The 27,995-nt window shown below is 45.6% G+C and overlaps 1 protein-coding gene and 1 non-coding gene across 2 annotated transcripts in view; one reads left to right on the top strand and one right to left on the bottom strand.

The window, feature by feature from the left end:
* The window catches only part of FGF14 (fibroblast growth factor 14), a 624,624-nt gene extending 597,054 nt beyond the window's left edge, over positions 1 to 27,570 (bottom strand). Inside the window, exon 1 of the mRNA XM_056109721.1 lies at positions 27,061 to 27,570. Coding sequence (XP_055965696.1) covers positions 27,061 to 27,268 — 208 coding nt within the window. The 5' untranslated portion in view covers positions 27,269 to 27,570. The remainder of the gene's footprint in view (positions 1 to 27,060) is intronic.
* LOC130019504 (small nucleolar RNA SNORA72) lies at positions 2,486 to 2,617 on the top strand. The gene has a single exon (XR_008791827.1). It is a non-coding gene; the product is annotated as a small nucleolar RNA SNORA72 (small nucleolar RNA).
* Positions 27,571 to 27,995: the final 425 nt, after the last annotated feature.

Raw genomic sequence — 27,995 nt, 5'->3', positions numbered from 1 at the left:
ATGTGTGGACACACACACAGAGAATTCAATAGGGAAATATTGAATATATGTTTCTCATTTTAAATGTACATAGAGGGGCTAGAGTGATAGCACAGCGGGTAGGGCACTTGCCTTGCATGTGGACGACCCGGTTTCAATTCCCAGCATCTCATATGGTCCCCCGAGCACCGCCAGGAGTAATTCCTGAGTGCAGAGCCAGGAGTTAACCCTGTGCATCACCGGATGTGACCCAAAAAGCAAATAAATAAATAAATAAGTGTACATAGAAATGAAGGAATAAAGACTGTCAGCATGCTAACATGCTGATGTCAATACTATTCTACAGTTTTGGGGACAAGTGAGAACGTTATAAGGTGAGCAAGTCATCTCACAAAATTATGTTGTTCTCTGGTAAAGAAATTGAACGTGTATTTTTAATGTCAGCAAATGGAATTTGTATCCATGGAGGAAAAGCTCATGTTCATTAAGAAAAGAAAGCCAAGATATTCCAAGTCTTCGATGGAAAGAGAGCTGGACTTTTATAATCACCGTAATGCCTCAAGAGTCATCTTTCCTCAGTATCTCACTAATAGTGGCTTCAAGAGACAGAATATTGGTGCTGCTCAGAATGTAATGGTCCCTTTCAAGCCAAGGTAAATGGCTCTTCTCTTAATTCCCCAGCGCAGGGTGAAAGCAAGACCATGGTACTTAAATTTAAGATCCTTGTTGGGATAGAAGACAAAGAAGATCAACACAGAAGGCCAAGAAACAAAATCACTTCACATCCAGAATACCTGCTTTTATTTTAGAGCCAGGGACTTTAGAACTCAATCCCTTGTCAGCTGACTGGGAGTACAAATGACTGCCTCTAGCATCCCAGGTCCTCAAACACAGACAAGCACCAAAGAGAAAGAAAAGATCTTTTTTGGTGTAGACATTGATTCCTGCCTTCAGAATTCAAGTTCAAGTCTGTTCAAGTTTGTCAGAGACCTGGCCCTGAGAACATCTACCAGCTCTAGGAAAAACTTCACCCTTTTGTGACGGGCTTTCATTAACAGCAAGACAGGATGATGGTGTGTTTAGCTAAGCACAGAAAGTTGTAGCAGGAGTGGTTGTTTTGTTGCAACTTTAGAGGACGGGATCATATCAAGAAGTATTTAGATTTTGAGCTGGAGGGATAGGACACAAGGAACGTGCTTGCCTTCACATGTGGCTGACCTGGGTTCGATCCTTTGCATCCCGTATGGTTCCCCGCACACCGCCAGGAGTGATTCCAGAATGCAGATCCAGGAGTAAGCCCTGAACATTGAAAGGTGTGACCCCCCCCAAACAAAAATAATAATAAATACACTGTAGCACTGTAGCACTGTCATCCTGTTGTTCCTCGATTTGTTCGAGCAGTCACCAGTGAGGTCTCCATTGTGAGACTTGTTGTTACTGTTTTTGGCATATTGAATAAGCCACAGGGAGCTTGCCAGGCTCTGCTGTGTGGGCGGGATGCTCTCAGTAGTTTGCCAGGCTCTTTGAGAGGGGCGGAGGAATTGAACCTGGGTCAGCTGCATGGAAGGCAAATGCCCTACCCACTGCGCTATCACTCCAGCCCAATAATATATACAATAAAAATAAAATTATTTTTAAAAATTTAAGTTTTGCATGAGTTATTTGAGAAGTAGATAGAATATCATTAAAAGTATAACCTCTCTCATAGGTAAAGGTAAAGGTAAAGGCCCTCCCGTTGATCGTCGATTTGCTCGAGCGGGCCCAGTAACGTCTCCATTGGAGACTTTGTTGTTACTGTGTCTGGCATATTGAAACCTCTCTCATAGTGATTTCTAACCTCCACTGCATTAATATATAGAAGGCAAGAGAGAGAGTCCAGTAGATAGGACTACTTGCACTTGCCTTACATGCAGACAACCCAGGTTCGATCCCTGGCACCAAATATGCCACTTCCCTCAACCCCACCAGGAGTCATCCCTGAGTGCAGAGCTGGGAATAAGCCAAGTAGTACTGGGTGTGTGACCCAATGCCAAATAAACAAACAAATAAATAAATAAAAGATAAGTTTATAAAAATCATCCTCTGTATATCTACAAATAGTGTTTTATTTTCACAAGAGTATTGTTTTTTTAATATTAAGTTAAAATGTAGGAAAGCACTCCACAATTAATAAAAAATTTTTGGTATCTCCACTGGCAATGGGTGGGGTATTGTTATGTACATGAGGAACCATCATTACTAGCAATGGAAAAAACAATGTTCTGGTATCTCTAGCAGAGTTACATATGATATGTAATTTATTTCTTTGAAATACCAAAACAACTTTAGATTGCTAGTTGATAAAAACATATTTTAAAAAATAAAAAGTATTTTAGTTATATAGCAATTCAGCGTGAGAGTTGTAAGCCTTGTGGAATTTTCAACAAATTTTCTGGATAGCTGAATTTTCACCCACAGTAGAATGATGGTGGACTCACCTCCTATCATATACAAAACTGAATTCAAACTAGGACTATGCTCGCTGTTCTGATTTTGTAATAATCAGGGCAGGCTAAACATCCGCTATTATAAGACCATGTATGTGTCCCCAGACCTAGTTCTTTACCCAGGTCTGGTCTTATAAATGCTAGTGATAATTTTAAAAAATAAATAAATAAAAATAAAACCTTATTTCAGAGTGGATTTTGGGATTTCAGTGTATAATAAATACACTGTAGTACTGTAGCACTGTCATCCACAGTGGACAGAGAGAGTCAGAGGAGCAGTAGCGCCGGCCTGCATGTGACTGACCCTGCTCTGTCCCTAGCACCACATACAGGGTGCCCTGAAGCCCCCCACGAGTGACCCTGAGCAGAGAACCAGCTCTGAACACCACTGGATGTGCCCACCAAAGCTCCTTTTAAAAATGTCTCATAGACTTAAATGTGAGGGTTACAGATGAAACTCCAAACAAAAATTTTGAATGAAATGTTAATATAATTCGGTTAGAAAATAGTTTTTTAGCTTTAATATAAAAAAAACTCTAATGATAAAAGTTTACAATAGGGCCAGAGAGAGTACAGTGGGTAAGGTATTTACCTTGCATGTGGCACACCAGGGGTTGATACCCAGCACCACATGTGGTCCCCTGAGCACTGTCAGGAATGAGCCCAGAGCACAGAGTCAGTAGTAAGCCCTAAGCATTGCTCATTGTAGGCAATACAATTTGCAATAAGTTGTCTCCATCAGAATTTAAAACTGTGCACTCATAGGACACCATCAAAAACATACGGAGGAGAGGGAAAAGGTGAAACACTGATCTACAGAATAAAGAAAATATAAGTCATATGTTTGCTGAATGGATTTGAAATGTCTTATCAACTCTTACAACTCAGAGACAACTGAGTTTTGAATTAGCAAAGAACATTCTCCAAAGAAAATGCACAGATATCCACTAGGCACCTGAAAAGATATTCTATGCCATTAGTAATTAGAGAAATGAAAATCAAAACTACAGTGACATGCTGTTGACAGCCCCTAAAGTAACTGGAGTCAAGATGGCAGACAAGTGGTAGCAACACATGGAAAAGCTCAGACGGTGGACCCTGCATCACTGCTTGAGGAAATATAAAGCAGTACACCTGCCTTACTACTCAGCTTCGAAATCTTAGACATGAATTACCATCCACCCAGAAATGTGACTATTTTGTATATGCCCATAAAAATTGAAATATAAGTTCAAGTAAACATATATGAAAAAGCTCACAGCCTTACCTAAAGAAGTACCAAGTGGAAACAACCCAAGTACTCACCAACTGAATAATGGCTAAACAAAATGTGGTGTGTGCATCCATAATAAGCTACTTCACAGAGACATTATCACGCCGGATGGGACCAAGGGAGAGGTGGAGATGAGGGCTGGATCTTAATGGGTATGGGGTTCTAAGATGTGATAGTCATGATGGTGTCACAGTGACATGAGCATACAGAAAATCATAGGCTCGTACATGTTACCAGAGGAAATGTGCTATGCAAATTGTATCTCAATGAAGCTATTATTAAAATGTCCTAAATGATTCATAACTAGGTTCGAGGAATGCCTTGCAACTATCACAAATTATTAAAGATTTCCTATAGGATTTTTTTAAACATTTTCTTTATTTTTATCATTATAGCTAAGGAAACATACTTAAAAGAAAAATGCAGAAAGAACCATATGGCATTACCATTCAGCATGATGAACAATAAGGCAATTTCCAGCTATAACTTATTTATCTTCATAGTATTTTTCAGCTTAAAAAAATACCCAACTTGGGCCAGAGAAATAGTAGAGTAGACAAGGGACTTTCCTTACATATAATTGACCTGGGTTCAGTTCCTGACACCCTATATGGTCCCCCAAGCTCTGCCAGGAGTGATCCATGAGTTAAGAAGCAGAGGAGTAAGCCCTGAGTGAGTACCTCTAGATGTGGCCAAAAAATAAAACAAAACAACAATAAAAATGTACCCAACTACCCAACCTGACATAAAATGCTAAGGACATCCAGGAGCCCTTGATTCTCCTTGGCACATTCCAGCCTGAATCCAACCCCCACTTGGTCCAATAAGTGAAATCTTGTGACTGGGCAGGCTATGGCAGGGTAAAATGAAGAGAAAGAGGTATCTATATTCTTCTGGCTCCATCCACATTCCTTCTATAGCTCAAGCACTGACCATTGCCAAATGCTTGGGCCTTTATCAACATTTCAGTTTAGAAAAACCAAGATCCTATTTTCACATATCAGCCATGGACCCAAACATTTGTTCTTCATGTGGAGGGGATTCAGTAAGAACTGAGTCAACTTCCCAAAACAATCTCATGGCTCAACAATGTGATCCAGAAAATTTTAATCATTTTTTTCTTTAATCAGACAAACCCCTCAAATATTATAATTGAAAGTATTAGTTTTAAGCCTGAACACCCTCAACACTCAGGATCAATGAGAGCTGTGAGTAACTGTCACTGCAGATAAAGCTCTCACATTTGTCACTTACTGACTTTTTTATGCAATTAAAATAAATTTAAGGCCACTGTTCCAATAAAGCCTTTGTTATTTCTGGTGCAATTTCTTGAAAAATATAAAAATAAAAAAGTGACAACTAGTAGGCAGAGACTATTATTTATAAGACTGTATCAAGACATAAAATATCTCGGAGTGACAACTCAGAGTTCAGTCCCAAGGAAGCTCTCTAAGACGCTTGCTAGTCTACTAGCAACAAAGTTATAAATGAAAGATCACTGTATAATATTATTTAACAATGCTAATCAAAAGAGATAATTTTTTTAAAACTCCACACATGTATTTTTTTAATTTAACTAAAGTATCATTTCTGATCTAATTAGGCATCAGATCTTCTATCCTTACTAAGTAATGTAGCTAAGAAATACCCAAGTAGGGACTGGAGAGATAATACAGTGTGTACAGTATTTGCCTTGCATGAAGCTGACCTGGATTCAATCACCAGCACCACATATGGTCCCCCAAGCCCACCAGGAGTCATCCCTGAGCACAGAGCCAGGAGAAATCCTGGAGTACCATTAGGTGTGGCCCAAAAACCAAAAAAGCAAAATCAAAGGACACACAAATTTAAAAGTAGGTCTGGTCATCTCTAAAATGAACAAAATAACCAGGGATTTTATTTGTTTGATTGGAAAGTGAATAATTATAATAAGAAAAAACCATAGTAGACCATAGACAATTGCAAAGTAACTAACTATTCATGTCCTATCACAACGTGCTAGGAATCCATCAAATAAGCTATCTTCAAACACCACAATGACCAGACTGAACAGGTCACAGAAGTCACGCAGAGCAGTGCTCTCGGCCGCTAGGACATATACCTGCCCATGGCATGAACAAGGTGAAAACTACTGCTCACCTCCCTGGTTGCTAACTGCCCATCCATGGACCAGAGTTCCAGCTGTAGAGAGGCTGAAAACCACCATTATAGCATTTCTCATCCCCTGACCAGTGAATTTATAAATAGTGTATTTTCCTGTCGACTATTTGCTTTTTCTTTAGTGCCTTTTCTATTTATCTAACACCTATCAATTTACAAGAAATCCTGGTAATAAGCAACACTGACCCCTATAAAAAGAACCTAGTCGAAATTAAATAGAGCAGGGATTTGCAGATAGCAACTCTTGACTACTAAGTTATCTCCCTACATAATGGCTTCTCTAGTTGAGAGGAGCTTAAAGTGCTGGCTCAGCTATACCATTCCATAGTTGCAAGACGAAGATGCCTCAGTAATCAGCCTGGTAGATACAGTCAGAAATAGACTATTCAGTTATTATTCCCTATCCTGCAGTTCTCAGCAACTAGTTTTAATTAAAAGTTAGGGCCAGAGCAATAGCACAGTAGGTAGGGCACTTGTCTGACACGCAGCAGACCCAGGTTCAATCCCCAACACTTCATATGGTCCCTGAATTTACCGTGAGTGATCCCTGAGTACAGATCCAGTAGTAAGCCCTGAACACAGCTGGGTGTGGCCCAAAAACAAAACAGAAAAAAAGGTCATCTTAACAAAAGTTACTTAAAAGTCATGAAATTAACTGGTGGGGATATGAAATATTCTCTTCTTTAATTTTAAGATCACAAACTGGGAAAAAAACAGAAAAACGTAGACTATTATTATACCAATGTTGATCCTACTTCTTGACTATTTCTTCTGCTTTCAAATTATTGTTAGCATAATCCCTCCCTCCTTTCTTGGGTGAAAAAATTGTAATGAACTATTTATCAGCATGCAGCCAGGAACCCGGTGTGGAGCATGCGTCAATACCCTTCAATACATTCTACAAGGTCAGTGTCTGCCCTTCAAGTGGGAGAAATTCAAGTGACAATACAGTTAAAGGTAGTTCACTATCCAGGAGCTCAGATGTGGGTTCTTTGTAATGTAGCAATTAGTTGGCAAATGCAGTGTTCCTGCCTGAAAGTCACTTTCAGGCAATTTTGAAGTTTGTGTCTATATCACCCTTTTTACTAGAGACACCAACTGCTGTCATCTTTTTTAATGTTTGTATCATTCTCCAGTGAGGAGAGATAAGAATAGCTCCCAAGAAAATACACAGTAATATTTAAGAAACTACTACCAGTTATAAAACTTAAAGTTTACAAATATTAAAAGCCAGGGATGTTCAATGTTGCACATCAAAACTCTAACAGAGAAAGACTATATTAGTAGTCAATGCAGTCACCAAAGGCCTTCCCACAGGCAATTCCTCCCCTGGTTTGCCCGACAGTAAGAGCCAGGTGAAAATCTGCACACAGTGATCTAGATGACCCTAATTTTCTTTCCTCAAGACTCACAAATATAGTTGGCACCAGAGAATCAGGCTAGGAAAATGAGCGCCTCTCCTGCCAATCGAATGGCACCATTTGCACAGTGATTCTAAAAGGGCCTCTGGATGAAAAGGGTCAACATTTCCATTTTTATTCAAAGCTATGCTAATGCGGCAAGATTCAGATCCTTAACCCCGCCACACCCAGGCCTTTCTCGCTGTGCAGCTCTCTTCTGCCTTAACTGTCTTTTATAAAACCTTCAGTGAAGTTAATAACTCACCCACTGAAATGAGGGGATGCAGGCTGACGCTGCCCATTTGCACCTGCCACAGTATTTCTCCTGCTGTTACCATAGACTGAAACAAATCTGTCCCTGTCTTATATGACTTATCCTGGTCACTCTATACCAATGGGCCTTACACAGGGGCCAGTCATAAGGGCCCTAGCTCCAAAGCAAAGGGATCAAAACTGCTGTTTATCAGGCATTATGAGTTCCACTGTTGGTTTTTTCATTTTGTTTTGTTTTGGGGTTAGGTTGTTTGTGAGACACACTCAACCCATGCTCAGAGGTCACTCCTACTCTGTGCTCAGGAGTCACTCCTGGCAGTGCGCAGAGGATCGTACGTGGTGCCGTGGATCAAACTGGATGTGAGGCAAGAGCCTGAGCCCCTCTCTAACCACTTTCCAGGCCCTTAGTTTCATTTTTTGGTAAGGTTTGAATAGACACAATTGATTGGTTCCTACACTTGTTTTAACAAGTCATTGTACTCATAATGACGTTTGGTAAGTGCTATGGCAATGCAAGAGTAATGACATCCAAGAGACAGTTACCGAGCCCTCAAAAACACAATTCAGTTTATATAATAGAAAAGTAGAAAATCAAAATCCATTTCAAAATTTGTGCTTTCAGTGCATGGTTCCTTAATGCATCCTTCCACTAAGCAACAGTCATCAAGGGTCACTAAAATCATCTTTGTTGCTAGCAGAGCAAGACTCTCCGAGTGAAAACCTGGCCCCAGTCATTCCTAAGTACCATCTAACCAGAGAGCCTGTGACATTTCTTCATCCTTCGGAGCTATGTTGCACTAGGAAATAACATTTTGCAGGAAATTAAGCTGCTGCTATATAATATGGACTATGAACAAAATTATTCAGTACTTCACCTTGAAATCACTGGAAACCATTCTCCCCGTAAGTCAAAGGAAATGCCACCAGAACTAGAGGATTCAAACTGGAAGGTGGCCTTCGTTTTATTAGGTGTGTACCAGACACTCATCTAACTACAAGTTGCCTCTGCCTGCCTATGGAGTTAAGTGACCTTGCTACATTTCCTATCTCACGGTCTAACCAAACCTTCTGAAATCAAGGTGTTGCTTGAGGCCATCCTGCCAGGATCCTCCACAGTGACTCTTGAGAGCATCATGCCTTTGCAGTTTCCTCCATCCTTCGAAGCTCACCAGAGGCAACGCTCTTCCACTCCTGCATATCTCAGTGTGCTTCACTTTGTCCCTTCCCAACTGGTGAGCAACTTTCTTCCCCAGCCAATATTCTGCTCTATTCAGTCTTCCTTTCCTCCATCTCCACCTGAGTGGGACAACCTACCTGGTTTGTCTGCTTCTCCTGAAATTCCTTCTGTAATGGTGACACAGCCACCCTTTCTGATGGGAAGAGAGCACTTCTCAAGCCCAACAAAAACCCTTTTTGGAAATAATTCTCTCATTCACTATTTTTTTATAAAGTTGTTCATACTATTCGATTACATTTAGTATTCGAACACCAATCCACCACCATTACACCTTTCCACCACCATATTTCCATCCCAAACCCCAAAATCTGTCCTCTGAAATAATTTATTTTGTATTGCCCAATGAATAATCTGCTAAAAATGAGACAAAAAAGTTTTCTTAGAAGAAAGTGTGTGAAGAGTGTTGTATTTACTCCAGGAGCCATTTAGTCCCTCTATAAAAGATTAGCAACATGTTGTTAAAGGTTGAGCCTTCTGTGCTTTCATAGATATTTATGCATATATATGTGTATATATACATATATGTGTATATATATAAGGTAAAGGTAAAGGCCCTCCCATTGATCGTCGATTTGCTCAAGCGGGCCCAGTAACGTCTCCATTGGAGACTTTGTTGTTACTGTGTCTGGCATATCGAGTACCTCACGGGTAGCTTGCCGGGCTATATTACCCCCTAAGATTGGTTGTCTTCCCCATCAAATGTGGTGTGCTACTCTTGATATATTGGTGGTGTAAAGTATGAGATGTCCAGGAATATTCACTCATGGGTGAGGCTCATCCATGCATGTGGAGGGCAACATTCACTAAATTTTATATCCAGTCTTCTGCCAGTTTTTGGACTCTAATCATGATTCTTCTAATCCAGTGGTCTTCAAGCTGCAGTCCATGTCTGCCAGTCCACAGGGATAGCCATGTTTTAGCGCCTCAGTTACATTGCTGGCTGTGGACCAATATATAAACAGATTCTGATCCCCTGGTATAAAAACGCAGAACAATGCTCTAATGCTCCAAAATATAATTCTATTAATGTTCCCCTAAACATGTACCTTTTGCTCTTCCTTCACATAGGCTCCCTGGGCTAAGAATACCCTTTTCTCTCCTGGCCTTGAAAACCTGCAATCAAGTGTCAGCACGGGTCACACTTCCCTACAAGATTTCCCTTTCCTCCTTTCATTCTGAGCAGAACACCTATGGCAATCCATTAGCTCTTGGTTCAGGACTCTCTCATACCTAGTATTCTCTGTACATTTACTTGAAGTACTTGGGGGCCAATGACCAAATATTTACAGAACGTTTTAAATCTGTTGCAATAACTGACACAAAATGTCCACATATACTGGGGTTATAGAGATAGTACAGCCTGTAAGGCACTTATCTAACCTGGATTCGATCCTTGACATCCCATATGATCCTCAAAGCACCACCAGGAGTAATTCCTGAGTGCAGAGACAGCTGAAAGCCCTGAGCATCACAAGGTGTGATCCAAAAACTTAAAAACCCTTCCACACAGTAATTATCTAAATTGAAGTTGGTAACTTTATCAGGCAGGGTTACAGATCTTCTCAAAATCCTCAGGGTCATTTTTTAACTTCCATATAAACCAATATTTTTCTTAGACTCTGCATCTTTGGGACAACAAAAATGGCAGTGCTCTAAATTGCAAGATTAGAAAGAGTTGCCCTGAAGGAAAAAAGAATTAAGTGATGAGGGAGCCATGGGAGCTTTTGCACATCTCCTAAGAGCTTTTCTCTCAGCTCTCTGGCCAATGCCATTTGCAACACAAACTACCTCCAAATACTTCCAGACACATTTGCTTCCTGACCAGACAGCAAAGATGATGCTTTCCTAAGGGGCAAACTGGGCAGCTTTGCTAGAAGCACTGTAGAAGATGGGGAAATATCTAAGTTCATGATCTCTCGGCTGTGACACCTTGTATGCAAGCATGTAGCTGGGCCCCCAGCACTGCCCTGGTGGAAATGAACACAAGGGGAACTGAGAACAGGAAGCCTGCAGTACCCTGTGGATGAAGTCCTTTATCTCTAACTCAAGAACACAGCCATAATCAAGGCATCCAACTCTCAAACCCTCTGTAGTTTCAAACAACTAAATGTTGGCTGGGCTGGAGCTAGAGCACAGCGAGTAGGGCATTTGCCTTGCACGTGGCCAGCCCAGGTTCCATTACTCTACCCCTCTCAGAGAGCCTGGCAAGCTCCCCATGGCATATATTTTTTAAATTTTTATTAGTGAAACACCATGAGGTACAGTTACAGACTTACAAATTTTTGTGGTTGGATTTCAATTATACATGTTCGAATACCCATCCATCCACCAGTACCCATTTTCCACCACCACTGATCCCAGTATCCCTCCCACATCCTTCCCTCCCATGCCACCCTGCCTCTGTGGCAGGGCATTCCCTTTTGTTCTCTCTCTCCTTTTGGGTTCTGTGGTTTGCAAAAGAGGCATTGAGTGACAATCATGTTCGGTCTATGGTCTACTTTCAGCATGCATCTCCCATCCTGGGAGGATCCTCCCAACAACCTTTATTTGGTGCTCCCTTCTCTATCTGAGCTCCCTTTTCCCCTAGCATGTGCAACTGGCCTCCAAGGCATGGAGTGAACCTCCTGGTACTTATCTCAGCTATTCTTGGGGGTTAGTCTCCTAGTTTGTTACATTATGTTCCCCAGATGAATGCGATCTTTCTATGTCTGTCCCTCTCTTTCTGCCCCATGGCATATTTGATACGCCAAAAACAGTAACAATAAGTCTCACAATGGAGACGTTATTGGCGCCCACTCGAGTAAATCAATGAACAACAGGAGGACAGTGCTACAGTACTACAGTGCAGAGGTCGGCTAAAAGAGAATAAAGTTGGTTTGATTTCTAGTTTGCAAAAGAAACAGAAGTCCCACATCAAATTCCAAACATCTAACATGTAATGCAGAGGTTGGTCAAGAAAAGAGCATACTCATGCTAAGTGAAATAAGCCAGAAAGAGAGGGACAAAAATAGAAAGACTGCATTCATCTGGGGAATATAAAGTAACAGAAGGGGAGTCAAACACCCAAGAATAGTTGAGATATGTACCAAGAGGTCTGCTCCATGGCTTGGAAGCCAGCAGCACATGCTGGGAGAAAAGGCAGCTCAGATAGATAAGGGAACACCAAGTAAAGGATATTTGGAGGACTTGCTCGGGATGCAAGATGCATGCTGAAAGTAGACTATAGACCAACATGATGGCCACTCAATACCTCTGTTGCAAACTACAACACTCTAAAGGAAAGAAAGAGCAAAAGAAAATTCCCTGCCACAGAGGCAGGGTGAGGTAGGGGTGGGGGGGGGTGGGAGGGCTACTGGGACTGTGCCAGGCCTGACAATGAGGTGCTAGTCAAGTTTCATTGGCAGTGGAGAATGGGCACTGGTGGAGGGATGGGTACTCGATCACTGTATAACTGAAACCCAAGCACGAGAGTTTGAAAGTCTACAACTGTACCTCATGGTGTTTCACTAGTAAAAATAAATAAATTAAATAAATAAATAGAAAAGAGCATACTGAGCAAAACGCAATAGTGTTTGAACCCACTGATTTAATGATATAAGTACTTATTACACCTACAGGAGAGTGAGAGAAGTCAGATGGTGGTTGATTAGAGGCCTGAGTGTGAATGAATGAAACAGGAGGGAATTTTCCAGGAGGATGGGAATGTTCTGGTTTTGTTGGGTGGCAGTTAACAGGCCACACCAAGAGTTCAAACACTGGAGTTAAAAACTGTTTTTATGCAAATTAAAGTGGTACATACAAATATTGCTCAGTAGGAAAGCAGGGCAAATACTAAATATCTAAACTCTGAAGTTCTTGCAATCCCTTGTTGCTTCAGTACTGTAGCACTGTCCTCCCATTGTTCATCTATTTGCTCAAACGGGCACCAGTAACGTCTCCATTGTGAGACTTGTTGTTACTGTGTTTGGCATATCGAATATGCCACAGGGAGCTTGCCAGGCTCTGCTGTGTGGGCGGGATACTCTCAGTAGCTTACCGGGCTCTTGGAGAGGGGCAGAGGAATTGAACCTGGGTCAGCTGCATGCAAGGCAAATGCCCTACCCACTGTGCCATTGCTCCAGCCTGAATATAACACTCACAGAAACAGACAGTACTGCCTTTTCATGTAGCTACTCAGACATCATCTTGAAAGAACAGTTGCAATCCAGAGAGTTAAGTATTTGCTGTCTAGGGTAAAACTGCCTAGTTTGTGCTCAGTTTTATTATGGTAACATCAGGCAACTTTGTTAATATCTTCATTCCTGGGCTTCAGGATTTTTAGCATAAGTCTAATGAATAGTTGTTACTTGTGTTTATGAGGATTAAACTAGCTAAGGATCCAGGAAAATAGCATCTCTTATCCCTAGAAAGCATTCTTCCAAATTTCGAATTTTGAAGTTCTTCTAAATAATAGCAATAATTTCTAGTCACTATGATTATTTACTTTGAACATAGATAATTATAACTCAGGATTCAAAATAATTAAGAATGCTTCTATTAAAGTATAAATACTACATTTTTAAAATTGGCTAGCCAAGTCTATGCATGTCACTGACTCCCATTCAATTCCCAGCACCATATGGATCCCGAGCACAAAGCCAGGAAAAAGATGTGAACCCTGCTGAGGTGTGGCCCACCACCCACAAAAAAGAAATCTGCTAAGTTTAATGCAGATTCATAAGTGAGAATAGTATACGGAATATTCTTAATGGCACACCCAAATTACTTGATTATAGAATCTTAAGACACATTAGATCTATATTATAGAATTTTTCCCCATCATCTGAAGCACAGAAAGAAAGAAAAAAAACCCTCACATTCATGTGTCACATGTGTGTATCATGTTCAGACGTACACATCATGTCTATTTCCTGACAACAGCACTCCTAAGAATAGTTTGCCTTTACTCCCAAACGGAGAAAGTTGAAAATTCAATCGGAGACCAATTCCGACCAGGACATCAAGAATAAAACTTTGCAAAGACACGACTAAATAATTGTTTGGAGGTAAAAATCCCTGAGTATGAAAGTCCAGTGCAGGGACTGTGAGGCTGAGGCATGATGGTCACAGATGGAAAAGCACTTGGGCATCCGGTCAGAACAGAGCTCAGCACAGCACACCAGGCTTCCCAGCTCTGCTCATGAGGTCACATTGTCATTGGTCACATCCATGAAAACGGTGTTTTTTGAGCCTCAACACACTGTTCTTGAAGATTAGGCCAAGAAGTTTTAAAAAAACAATAAAAGGAACGTGAAATAAGAAATAGCAATGCAAAATGTTTACCCTACTCCAAATGTGTCACAGCAACGTTAGAAATAGATAATACTCAGCATAATAAAATTCTTTGTAAAATGTTTCTAATACTTTGCTTGGATACCAAGACTCGTTAATAAATAATTCCAGAATTGTACGGCCACTGCTACATGCCTCACTTATCAGGAGTGGGCTTTTTTGTGTGTTTGTTTATGGAGATGTGTTTTCAGGACTTAAGGGCTCAGAAGATCCAGCCCCGTCCCCCAATCAGGATTCTTGGGAAACCAGGCCAGTGGCTCAGTGCCAGGCCTGACAATGAGGTGCTAGTCAAGCTCCAAAGAGCCAGGAACAGCCAGGTCACCCCAGAAATGCAGGGAGCCTCTGGGGCTGCACCCAGCTTGGGTTTGGGGATCACATGGTGTCAGGTATTGAGCCAGATGAAATGCAGCTAACTGCTACACGATCTTCCACCTCAAGGAGTCAACTTTTATTAAATAAGAGAGAAAAGTAAGTTTGTTGGGGAAAAAGTTCCTCTTGGTCTGCTTTGAGGTGCCACACTATTTCCTGGGCTAGGCCCGGCAGATGCTCCCAGAGCATTCAGAAGCCTGTTGCAATGTATATTTATGACCACAGGTCAATGATGCCATGGGAAAGGACCCTGGGACAGGATGTGTCCAGCAGATGTGCAGGTGACAGCCTATCCATTATGATCAAAGGAAAAATATAACCCTATCTATAGAACTATAATGAAACAATGTAATCCTATCTATAGAACTGAGATGAAACGCATATTTGTTCTAACCACTGTAACTATATGACTAACTGCAAATATTCAAGCCTATATAAACCTTACTTTTTTGCTCAAGAAATTGGAACCCTTTTACAAGACCCCCACCACCACCGGGCTTGTGTGCTTAGTTCTCTTTCCTTGGAGGAGGCAGTGGCAAGGGGTGCTCTTTTTCCAGAACTCCTCCCCTTAGCTGGAGGGTAGCTTGGCCTTGTCCTTAGGACTCTGAATGGCGTTCCCTTGCTGAACAAGGGAGCGTGCCAAACAGAACCCAGGAGAAGACCCCAAGAGAAGTTCATCCAAAAAATGTAAAGTTCATGAAAACAAGTTACTCAAGAATGAAGGAGGAAAGATCAGCTTACTGTTTGCAACCTACCCCACAAGGATGGTGGGGAGATGCATAATGGAAACCTGGGGTGTTTAGGAACCCATCTCAGAGGGAGACCATGGGTGTTTAGCATATTGACTCAGATGGAGACTATGAGTGCGTGGGCGACTGACTCAGGCCTCCTTTCTACCCAAGAATTGCAACACCTGGTGCACAAAAGTAATTTGCACATCTTGCACATGTAGCACAACTCAAGATGACTTTCAGACTTTGAAATAAGTGGTTGTTTCAAAGTGGAAAAGCTACAATTTTGTGTTAGTCTTTAAGCCTTCTTATTTCCACAGTCCTTCTTTCTTGAAGTACAATAGTATACACGGGCACCAGACAGGAAGTGGAAAGGATGAAGATTACAACCCGTCCTAGACTACACTTAATCTAAGACGCAGCATTGCAGACAAGCTTACTGCTCACTTCAGTGATTCACTGTAATTGTGCAGACAACAAAATGTTATAGGGCGAAAAGGGAGAATTTTAATTACAGCTACATTCAATTCTGTCTGAAAGGCAGGTGCACACACTTACGTATGTAAATTCAATAACTTTCGCACTTCCTTTTCTTTCCCTGTCAGACCTGAAGAGTTCATCTCAAACCTTTGCTTTTAATTGCACTACTTTACTCCCCAACTGAATGAAAGTATGGTTCACAAAAGTAGCTTCTACTGACAAAGAATTACATAGGATCATCAAAAACAAAAACTTTGAGGACCTTAGAAATGGTGCAGTGGGTACTGTGCTTGCCTCGCATACAGCCAACCCCAGTTCCATCCCTGGCACCGCATCTGGTCCCCCTAGTACCACAAGCAGTTATCCCTGAACACAGAGCCAGGAGTAAGGTCTGAGTACCACTGGTTGTGGCCCCAAAAGCCCACCACTCAGAAATGGGAGCTTTGCCTTATTGTCGAAGTGTTTCCCCCCTTTTCCCTATGGCCTCTGAGATCTGAAATCAAGTGCATGAACTCTCATCCACAGCAACTGTTTACATTGCCTGTTTACATTCTGATCTAAAAGAAGCAGATCATCAGTGTCTTGTACTTGCTGTTAAAAGTTACCACAGGTCCTGCTCATCTGTGAGCACTGTGGAAAGAGTCAGGTCTTACCTGGCCTTTCCAAAGGATGGGATGGTCAACCAGAAAATGGTCAGTGGGTCAGGAACAACAAAAGTTGTTCAGGTCAGAGTGGATGATGAGAACACACTACACTTCTTTTGGCTTCCCGCACTGGCCACCACACTAGGTGGACCCCACTTCTTCTCCTTCCCCCAGCACCGCCTCCCTTTGTACCTCACTACTTCCTCTCTGGCCTCTCTCCTCTCAAGCTAGTCCCTCCCAGAGCTGAGCTCTGCCTGCAGCTACAATGATTCTGTCAAGGGAAAATCTGTGTAAAAGGACTCATCCATCAGGACCCACAGGAGAAGGCCCTGTTCCCTCTTTTTCTAGAGCTTCCTAAAACTAATTCTAGTCCAAACCTTTTCGGGAGAAGTGTCCCCTTGCCCATGAGGTGTTGTGCTCCCCCACTCCATGCGCTGTGCTCCCCACCCACTGGAGTCAGGTGCATCATAGTCATTTGCCAACTCTTGTGATTTTTGTCAATGAAACATTCGGAAATGAGGTAGAACTTGACACAGCAGCTGAAAATCTTCACATGGCTCCCGGGGTCGGTCAAAGTCCCTTTGGTTTTCTGCCTCTTTGCACCAGCATCTCGGGTTCACTTCTCTTAGATGGAATCCCGCTTGCTTTGCCCTCTGGGCTCTTCAGATTTGTTTGTCCAAATCCTTCTGGGTGGGAAATTGGGGTGTGAGAAACTCCAGGTTTTTCACAGGCAGCTGGAGGGAAGGGGTGGTGCGCGATGAGATATTTTTATGGTGATACCAGCAGGCCGGGCCCTTTCAGACTGTAGCTGACAACGGTTCCCAGGGAAGCGCTTTCAGGTGTTCCTGACATGTCAGGAGCTGTGTGCACATGGGCCTACGACAGTAGTTCTGCTTCAGTAAGGATGTTTTCTATCAAGGGAAACAAGTTTCCCCTAAACTTGAGATTTGGTCTACAGGAAGCCAAATGGCAGCCATGGGGGGACTCACAACGTTCCTTCAGAGCATAAACCACTGAGGGGAATAAGACGAGGAATTCTGGGTTTTTATTTATTTTTTTATTGCTTTACTAATGATACATCTATGAAGGTATGGGTCAAACAAAAGCTCCCAAAGCACCTGCCTTTCTATGGAACCTCTTGAAAGCCTCTCTTGTTAATGGGAATCTTTGGCAGAAGTCAAAGCCACACACTTGTGGGCATGGGCCAAGCACTTAGCAGCTGGTAGAGCAATTGTCACTTGAGTCGGAGACTCCCATCTTGGACTATGTGGGTCACAGAGTAGCTTCGATTAACACAGGCTCACTTTTCAGCCTCACGAACATTCCCATGTGTTGGTGTGCACTATGAAACAGCCCACCACCCCCTTGTCCATCAGCACATACCCCTAGGTTATTCGTTTGGCTCAGAGAGGAAAGATCTAAAGAAAATGAGACGCGCCTCTCTGAAAGAAGTACATGTCCCCTGCTCAGACACACATGCTAATGTCTCAGCACCTGGCTCCCAGAAGCTGTGTGTCACAACACTGGCAAACCCTCTGCCAGGCTAGAATTAACAATGACCGTGTCAGGGAGTGCCCCACTTATGCAAGATGGCTCATATATTAAATACGCTTGAACGTGAGGGTTCCTGCAATGAACAGACAGAAAGTGATGCTTCCTCCACATGCCACACAGACCTCTCCAAAGATGTCAAGATTCCACAACAGCTTCATTGAAAGATTCACGGGTTAACAAAAAATTAAGTATGCTCAAAGCACCTAAATCAAAAGATTCTAAACGAGACTGAATAATTATTTTGAATATTAGAGCAAATAATTTTTCCTACTTCCCTCTGCCTTCCCTGACCTCAGTACTCACACTCTACTCATGCTCAGATGACTTGGGACTCCAACTCTCCCGTCCACCCTGAAGAATCAATTTGGTCACTATGAAAAGTCCAAGTCAGTGGCCTTCGAGATGGCCCTGCCTAAGGCGCCTGGCGGGTACAGGACTCAGCCCTCACTTTGCAGATGCTCCCTTAAAAGCCTGTCAAATCCAATTGAAACCCTGAACTCGATTATCTCTGGAGCTGGCAGATTGAACCTAGGAAAGCTGGCGGAAGCAAGGCAGGCGCTTGCCCTGGTGGACTCCGTGGCTTTGTGTGTGGTCCCTTCCAGTGTATCCGGCAACGTTGGCCATCTCACCACACGGACGCCAGACAAGTGATGGGAAAAGTTGGAAAATGTGTTTTTCCGGGTCCAGGGTTGGGTGGGTCCACCCTGCGAAGTGGTGAAGCCATTCAAGTTGCAACTGCATCCTTAGAGGAATCCAAACCCGCCTGCACGGTCCAATGCAGAGTTCCCCCCCACCCCGGGGGCAGAAACGAGAAGTGACCCCTGGAAAAGCCAGGCGAGGCCCCTCGGAGCTCCGCGCCACCCCACCCCCACCCCTTTCCATCAAGCAGGCCTTGTGGGGGTCGCCAGCTTGGAGAATTTGAGTGTCCGCGGACAGGTGGCACCTTCTCCCCGCGTGTCTCGAGGTCACCGAGCATCCCCACGGCAATCAGAACTTCAGGAAGGGTATGACCCATCGGGGGTCCTGCGTGAGGGGCCGCGTGAGACGGAGAAGCTCTCCCCCCCAGCATGGGCCTTGGTGGTCCCATGACAACTTGGTCGCGGGATGGGGACAAGTTCGGGGAAACTGAGGCCAGAAGCAGGGCGCGGGCGACCGCAGTGGCCGTGCGCTCCGTGCAGCCTGGGCCCGGGTCCCCCGCGAGGCGGGAGGGCGCGGGCGGTTCCCGTAGCAACGCCCCGGCCCTGAGAGGCGCCTGGGGTCAGAGGTCATCGCCGTGGCAACGGAAACTTCCCGCGCTACGGCGGCCCGCGCAGGCCGCTTCCGCCGCATTGTGCCGCAGAGCCCCCGCGCCCCGGGTCGCCCCGACGCCCCCCGCAGCCCCGGGCGCTAGCGGGGCCACCCGCCGCCCCACCCGAGCCGCACCAGGGATCCCGCGAGCTCCCCGGAAGCCCCGGACCCGCTGCCCGGGGACCCCCGAGCCGGGCCCCGCAGCCCCTGGAGCGCGCCTGGAAACGGGCCGGCCCGGGCGCTGCGGGTGGCGGGTGGCAGGTGGCGGGACGCAGGCTGCAAGTTTGCAGGGGACACGCTGCGCTGCCCGGACCTGGTGCCCGGGGACAGCCCGCCGGGGCCAGCCTCGCCCGCAGCTGCACGCTGTCCGGAGTCCGGGCCCCGCAGGAGCTGGACAGGAGCAGAGACAAGCCATGTCCCCAGACCAGAGACACTGGCGGCCTCAGCAAAGAGACCCCGAACCTGCCGGGCTGCTGGATAGCCTCTTTTGTATTCCTTTGGCCTTCAAAGAAGAAAATTCAAAATCCCCGGGGCCAGAGAGAGAGTTCAGTGGGTAGTGCTGTTGCCGTTTGCCATGCATGCAGCTGGCCCAGGTTGGAGCCCCAGCACCCCCTAGAGCCCCTTAAACTCTGCCAGAAGTGATCCCTGGAACACTACCCGTGTCCTTCTCCCCTCCCCGCAAAAAATAATATAATAATAAATTAATTAATTAATTAATTAAAGATAAGCAAAGAAGATCAAAGAATCTTTGCAGAGGAACTTGACAGTGCTGTCACTCACTTGCTAGTGAATGCCCAAGAGAAGACTCTGCCCATTTACAGTGTGGAATGAGGGACTGAGTAGGAGAAGAGGGTCAAGGCATGTTTACAAACGATGGTCCAGGACATAAAGTCGTGGCCAGAATGAGACCAAGGCCACCGACACCATTTTTTTCCTTTTTTGTTTTATATTCAGACTTCCCACTGCTGGGAAGGCGGTAGTATTGAAAATGCATGATTTCAGGGCTGGAGCAATAGCACGGCAGGTAGGGCATTTGCCTTGCACGTGGCTGACCCAGTTTGATTCCCAGCATCCCAAATGGTCGCCTGAGCACGGCTAGGAGTGATTCCTGAGTGCAGAGCCAGGAATAACCTCTGTGCATCCCTGGGTGTGACCAAAAAAGCAAAAAAAAAAAAAAAACAGAAAGAAAATGCATGATTTCAAGTAAAATGATGCTGCTGATTAGAGTGCCATGGTTAACTTTTTCCAGGAGCCCTATTTTTTAAGTTTAAGTTTTTTATAGTAGTTAAGGTAACTTATTTACAATCATGCGTTAACAGTAATGGCCTTGATGTAGGTTCTACCTCTACCACCAAAGTACAAAGTACCCACCACCTTTGTCCTCAAAATGCTATTTGTCCACAGTAAATTCCTTTGATAAATATGTTGATAATGTGCTATGTGTCGTAATTCGAGTTTTGTAGCGAAGCAATGGAAATACAATAATGCACAACTGGCTACCGTTGATGGAGTTAGGTCAGCAGAGAATAGTAACATCAGTTCCTATAAAAGAACTGCTTGGTGCCTCCTTTCTTCATGCCTCTTCTCGACTCATCATCCTCCCTTCTACTTTATGACCAAAGCAAGGGGATTGTTTGCAACCATTATACATTACACACATACATTATACATAGGAAAAGAATCAGGATACACTTGATCCTTCGAAAACAAAACACTAGTGAATCTCTCTGGAGAAAAGAGAAGTCTCCCTTACAAAACCACTCTCTCCCAGTACCCCCCTATAACTCTCCTACTTGGAACCCCTTCAGACCAAGGCAGAGCAGGTAGATATGTTGGTCTATGTTCTCCTGACCCACAGTCCCTTCTGGAAATGGAGCTAAGTTGCACTTCAAAGATTTAACTAAGAATGTAGGCTCAACATAACCTTAAAAAAAGAAAACTAATACAAAAGCTTTGAATATGGCATTAGACATCCCAACTGTTTCCCTTCAAGTCATAAGACTATTTTGAATAAATGCTTCTATTTTGAGATATCTGCATGATATTTATAGAAAACTTTGAGTCAATTGAGTGAGTTCTGATTCCAAAATGTGCAAAGGAGCAAAAACTTTGCTGGTTGTCCTTGTTACCATATGTATAAGAACACTTTCCCAAAGTTCCCAATGTGTGTGTTGCTAAAACATGGAAGACTGGGTTAGAATATTTTTTTAAAAAATGGTTCCATGTGGGGAATGTGAAATGAGGATAGAATTAGCTTTCGCACCTTCAGAAAGCAATGCGTCGTTTGAGCGAATGTTCTCAGTTATAATGCTGCCTAAGATGAGAACAGGTGGATACGGGTACAGCCAAAGTCCTCATTGTTAAAACCAAGTTTAGTTTCTCACACACTGGATTTCACACTTGAATAAAAATGAAGAGAGAGAGAAAGAGAGAGAGATCCAATCTTCTTACAAGTCAATACTCAGAAACCTACCTAAAATGCCACTGAGTGGCACTTTTCCGCAAAACTCATTTAGCTCATTAGTAACTAAAACTTCCTGGATGAAGCCTAAAGTCAAAGCTCAGTCTTTAAAACCCCACTTAGAAGGCAGGGCGTAGGACAAGCTCTCAGACCTGTCTGGTGCCCAGTCATGCTCATGTTGAAAGTCACTGTTGGATACATACTCACTGTCCTGTCCTGTCCTGTCCTCCCGTTGTTCATCAATTTGCTCAAGCGGGCCCAGTAACGTCTCCATTTTGAGACTTGTTATTACTGTGTTTGGCATATTGAATACATCATGGGTAGCTTGCCAGGCTTTGTCATGCGGGCGAGATATTCTCAGTAGCTTGCCAGGCTCTCTGAGAGGGGCGGAAGAATCAAACCCGGCTCAGGTGGACTGGCTGCGCGCAAGGCAAACCCCTACTGCTGTGCTATCGCTCCAGCCTGTTTTTAGAAAGGCAGACACGTGGATCCACAGCGGATCACCAGACCTACAAGCAACCAGGAAAAGTCCTCAGGCTGAGAAGGAGTAAGAGATGCTAACTCCATTTTCCAACCTGTTCTCTGTTCGGTTACTTCCAAACACCAAGACAACCCTAGGTGTAAGGAAAACATGGGGCTAGCAAGAGAGTACAGCAGATAAGGTGTTGGTTTGATCCCCAGCACCCTGAGCATGGCCCAGAGTGATCCCTGAGCCCAGAATCAGGAGTTAACCCTAAGCATTACTGAGTGTGGCTCAAAATGAAAATATAAAAAATAAATTAAAGCATATATCAAAGTGAGAATCAGAAGCTAAAACAGGTGAGTGAAAGCTAAGAGCAGAGTTGAAAGACACCAAACAAGGAACAAAATAGATCTCAGGGAGTTCTCCCAAGCAGACTTGCTTCTTCTCAGTGTACTGTAGCAGAGTGGAAGACTGAGATCCAAAAAGGAAGTACTCAAGGTCACCTCACAGAATGTGTGAGATCTTTCTAGATGCACTGCAAAACCAGGTTGAGATCATGTGCTTCCTCGGCTCCTTGTCCTGATACTGGCATGTGACAGTCATTTCTGACTGTTCCTTAAAAACTGTATGTTCCAAAATCCTATCAAGTCATGAAACTATCTTGTGTGCATTCATGTGTTTCTACACACATTTGTGTGTGTGCATATGTGTACATGCATGTGTGCATGTGTGTGTGTATGTGTGTTGAATGGGAATATGTGTTTGAGGATTATAGCTTCCTTTGCCCTTTGGATATTAAGTATTGTAAAGGATACTCATAACATGAACTTTGTACTTTTTTTTTCAGCTGGACTTTTCATTGTCTGGGGTTTTGGGGGTTTGTTTTGTCTTTGTTTGGGGGTCACACCCGACTATGCTCAGTGATTTCTGGTTCTGCACTCGGGAATTATCCTGGAAGTGTTGGGGTAAACATATTGGATGTGGGGTGATGGAACACAGGTCAGTGGCCTGTGAGCAAACACCCTGCCCATTGTGCCGGCCGGCAGGTGGGACCCAGAGACCTTTCCTTACCACCATCAAAGTTCAAACACTTAGATTATGTCCTGAGTTGGCTGTGACACACATCTGGCCAGTCCAAACCATCATTCCAGCTGTAAAGAAACTTACCAACCTTCCTCTAGGCAAAATAAACATCTTAGACCTAGTATTCTCTACTTAATGGCTTGCCTAAAACAGTCCCTCTGCATGACTTCTGGCAGGGAATGGAGCAGGTAACATCTATTGCTCTAGTAGAAAAGTGGGTGGGGGAGAGGGGCTAAAGCAATTAATACTACGATGGGCACTTGCTTCAAGCAAGGCCAACCCACGGTTCAATCCCTGTCATTCCATATGGTTCCCTGAGCACTGCCAGAAGTAATTCTTGAGTGCAGATACAGGAGTAACCCCTTATCTCTGCCTGGTGTGGCCCCAAAACTAAAAGAAAATGTGTGGCATAAAGTAGGTCATTTAAATGTATGTGTGTGTATATGTGGGTGTGGGTGTGTGAATGTGTGCATGTTCTCAGATAAGAGCTGCACCTTTCGTTATGAAGATAGTAACTTTTCTTATATCCAACTTCCAAAGCTATTGTAATTATTTTACAAAGTACATATCCTGCAGAGATAAAATTCTTGTTCTCCTAATGCTAAGTTTTACATTTAAAAAAACTATTAAAATATTCATCACCTCTTATTTAAATATTTCATAGCTAATTAATAATCTGGGTAGATGAGTAACTCTGCCCTTCAATTCTCATATTTATTATGTACTTATTTTCACCCCAAGGTGATTTCTGATTATATAGGAGTACTCTTAGTTTTTCCCCAGGAACCATTGACTAAACTAAGTACACTTATTGATAGTTTAAAGAATTGATAATAATTGCAAATTCTTTTATAACTTGCAATGATTCGGGAGAAAAAAATCTAATCAAAGTCTTTACAGACTATTCAGGTGCTGAGTTCTGCTACGTGGTGGTATTCTGCCAAACTATGTCCTCTGAAACCAGTTAATTATCTTCATTTTAGATGTAAGATAACATAATAGGTAGTAATTCACCCTGTTCTTTGGAGTTTCAACAGTTAAGAAGATTTTAAGTCTTTGCATTATTTCAATCATCCAAGTAATTTCTTAGTTGCTGTGCTATCTTAGCATCACAACCCTGCGAATGACTCATGCTAATAGAGGAAGAAGAACAGAATTGAACAACTACAATCCTGAAAGGAAATGTAAGCCTGCTCTAACATATTGGAGCAGTAAGCAGGCCTGGAACCTAGATTTTTTTTCCTAACGGCCAGGTATGGGTTTGATTGGGCCCTAGAGGTAAAACTTTTCCAAGGTAAGATACAGAATATGCACACGAATGTTTCACTCTTGAACAAATGTTTTACTGTTTCAACTCCCAGTTTGGACTCCAACCCTGGAACATAACATGAACTGTCCATTAGAAGAGGTGCTGAGGTAGATACATACACTCTGAATTAACCCATCAATTCTCAGCCAAGTACCTTAGCATTAGTAAGCTGCAAAACAAATTGCTCTAAAAATAATCCGTCATTCATTTGACACCTTGGAATGGAAAAAAGAAATCTACCTTATTCCCAAGAGATGAAAGTGGGTGGGGGAAATGTCATGAAAAGCTCTGGGATCCTATAGAAGGGGAAATCAGTGTTTCTAGTAAAAACTGGTTTGGGCGGAAACAAAAAAAATGCTAAAGGTCTGCAAAGCGATTTCTTGCTCCCATCTAAATTCATTCCCTCTCTCCACGGAGACTGACTTCATGGGCCCCAGACCAATGGCCGAGTTAAAAAAAGAAAGGAAAGAGAAAGAAAGAAAGAAAGAAAGAAAGAAAGAAAGAAAGAAAGAAAGAAAGAAAGAAAGAAAGAAAGAAAGAAAGAAAGAAAAGAAAACTGCTTTTCCTGGACTCCTTTCCCAGACTAGAGCGAGACCTTCTTGGGGGCCTCAGGGAGGCTGAATCCCACTTTTCCTGGGGGAGGAAGCAACTTCCCAACCCTTCCAGCTGCAGCCCCACCGGGACCTCTGCCACTCTTGCTCCGGAACTTGAAGAGCGCTGAGGGGAGGCCCCAGCAAGTGGGGGTGCTCGCTGCCAGGCCCGGGGGCTCTGCATGCAGATGGGATGGGAGCCGCTCGGCTGTCTTCTGGGGTGCGGGGCCTCCGAGATGCCCAGAGGACGGTGAAAGGATGAAGGAGGCGGCGGGGAAGCGAGAGGGGCGCAGGTCGGGACCCCGGGGCTGGCGGGCGGGTCGGAGAATTCCCGGACGTCGGGAGCCCGGCCGCTCACTGCAGCACCGCGCCCGCCTGGGCACCGCTGCCCGAGGCCTATGGCACCTGCCTGTAGGGACCGCGTAGTCGCTCGCGCCTCCCGGGACAGCTGCAGGGCCGGGAGCCCCCGCCCCCGCCCCCTGCCGCCTCCCTGATCCGCACACAGTGCTCAGCCTCCACACCCACCGCCTGCATCCCCGCCCACCAGTCCTCCTCCTCCTCCTCCCCTTCCTCCTCCTCCTCCTCCTCCTCCTCCTCCTCCTCCTCCTCCTCCTCCTCCTCTTTCTCTTCCCCCTCCTCCTCCTCCTCCCCCTCCTCCTCCTTTCGGGGCGCGCCGCCCCAGCTCGGCGGCTCTGCAAGGCTCGGGGGATGGGGGCGGAGGGGCGGGAGTGCGAGCCAGCCGCCACTTGAGCCACTTGCTGCCCGGGGCCCAGGGTGTCAGCGTGGCCCCGGGGAGCCGTGATCTACTACACCGCAGTGCCGGAGTCCGGAGCCTCATCCCCGCTCCCCGGAGGCCTCTGCTGGACCGCCCGGCCCCCGCCCCCGCGCCCCTCCCCGCCACGCGGCCCGGGACACCCACGGCCACGCCGCGCCCCGAGGGGTGGAGGCGGAGGGGGGCCGGCCGGGGGCACACACGGGGGTCTCAGCAGCCAGACCCCGGAGCTGGGGGGCACCCACACGCCTCCGCAACCCGCGCGCGCGCCTTCCTCGCGGACCCGCGCGCCGCCGCCGCCGCCGCCGCCGCCACCGCGCAGCCCTCGGGCTTGGCCTCCCCGGGTGCCTCGCCCACAGCGCTGCGGCCACCCGCCAAGCGCCCGGGAGCGACGGAGAGGCGACCGGGAAGTTCAACCCGTAGCCCCGAATCGCCTGCATTTGCATTCCTTATGTAATGGGCTGCAAGTTTGCCAGGGAGAGCCCCGGGGATGGAGGGAACCCGGGACCCACCGACCCACTCCACCCACCCGTTGGACCCGGCACGCGGGGCCGCCGGCCGAAGGGGGCGTCGAAACGACATCTCTGAGCGGGCCCGGGTGCGTCCTTCCTGCCCAGGGTTCCCTCGGGGGCTGCAGGGGTCGAGGCCGGCGGGGAACCGGGTGTCTACACCCGGAGGCGCGGAGAGTCGGGCGCCAGGAGGAGGCGGGGGCCGGCGGGGCGGCGAGGAAAGGGACTCCCTTACTTTGGAAAGGATGCTGGCCCGGTGGGTGTCGTGCAAGCTAACCCCAAAGTCTAGCGCGCCCACCTAGCTCCCCACCCCGCAGCAGGAGTGCGGGAGCTCGCGGTCCCTGGAACTCCCGAAGCTTCTGCTGCCAAAGCTGCCACCTTCGCCCTTCACGACTGCACCGAACCCGAGGCCACCAAATACAATTTTTACAAGAAAAACTTTCCTCCCTCTCCTTGCGGCCCCGCCGAGAGACGCTGGTCTCGGGGAGGGGGGTGGGGGGCGCTGAGACGCCGATCCAGCTGTTCCTTGTTTATCCACCTCTCCGAGCCTGACACATTTTCTCTTGCCCCTGCCTTCCTGCATAGCACAGCTGCGGATCTAGTCCGGCGAGCAGCAGCAGACCGGTCATTCTGAGCAAAACACAGAACAAGGGTGCATGTTTGGCTTACCAGTTGGATTCTTGTTTTTCTTAAGACTCTTGCCACAAAGACACTGCAGCATATGCGTTCCTTTGCTGAAAATGTTCCAAAGAAACCACATTGATTTGGGCGAAAAGCAATCCAGCAGCTTAGACACCCTGAGGGAGAAGAGATCCTTGTGGTTGCATAATAATAATTTGAAATCAGTTCTCCTGAAGAGGGGCGCCGGCTTTACCATAGGAAAAACGATAATATTCCGAATCTTCTCCCAGTATTTTCCCCTCACGTGGTATATTTCTTTGAGACTTCCCAGGGATCGTTTTTTTTCGGCCAGGGTGAATGATTTATCCCCTCGATCACCACTGGATGATCACCCAAGGGCTGGGGGGGAAATCCTCTTTCAGCATCAAGCCCAGGCAAAAGGCAAAGAAATCCCAACTGCGATCAGAACTAATCGGGGAGAACAAAAATGCACAAAAGATCCCCCGGGCGAAAACCATAGCCTTGGACTTGGCGGCCAGGCGGGTGGGTGGGTCAGGACGGGGCTCACGGAGCGAGCACTGCCATAGCGTAACCCCGAGGAGAGGATCTGGTGGGGGGGTGGGGTGGGAAAAGAAAGAAAGGGGGTCAAAAAAAGAAAGAAGGAAAGAAAAAAAATCAGCAGCGCGCACACCCGGGTACCACCTCGGAGCCGGAGCCAGAGACACAGCCTCGCTTCTCCCCGAGTCGTTCTAAAATCTCATCATCATCATCATCATCGTCAGCCGCCCGGGCTCGGCGGGGTCGGGCCGGACCTGCGAGTCCTCGATGGATCCGCACGAAGGGGAGCTGCTGCGGGCGCAGGGGGCCCCCCGGCCGCGGTCAGGGTGCGAGAGGGCAGCGCGCCCGCGGACCCCCGGCTGCAGCCTCGGCTTGTCCCGGTCCCCGCGCCGCCGCCGCCGCCGCCGCCGCCGCTGCCGCTGCCG

This window comes from Sorex fumeus, unplaced genomic scaffold, assembly GCF_029834395.1.
Source record: "Sorex fumeus unplaced genomic scaffold, SorFum_2.1 ptg000008l, whole genome shotgun sequence".
Classification (NCBI taxonomy): Eukaryota; Metazoa; Chordata; class Mammalia; order Eulipotyphla; family Soricidae; genus Sorex; species Sorex fumeus.
The sequence above is the reverse complement of the archived record's forward strand: the minus strand, read 5'-3'. Positions and strand labels throughout refer to the sequence as shown.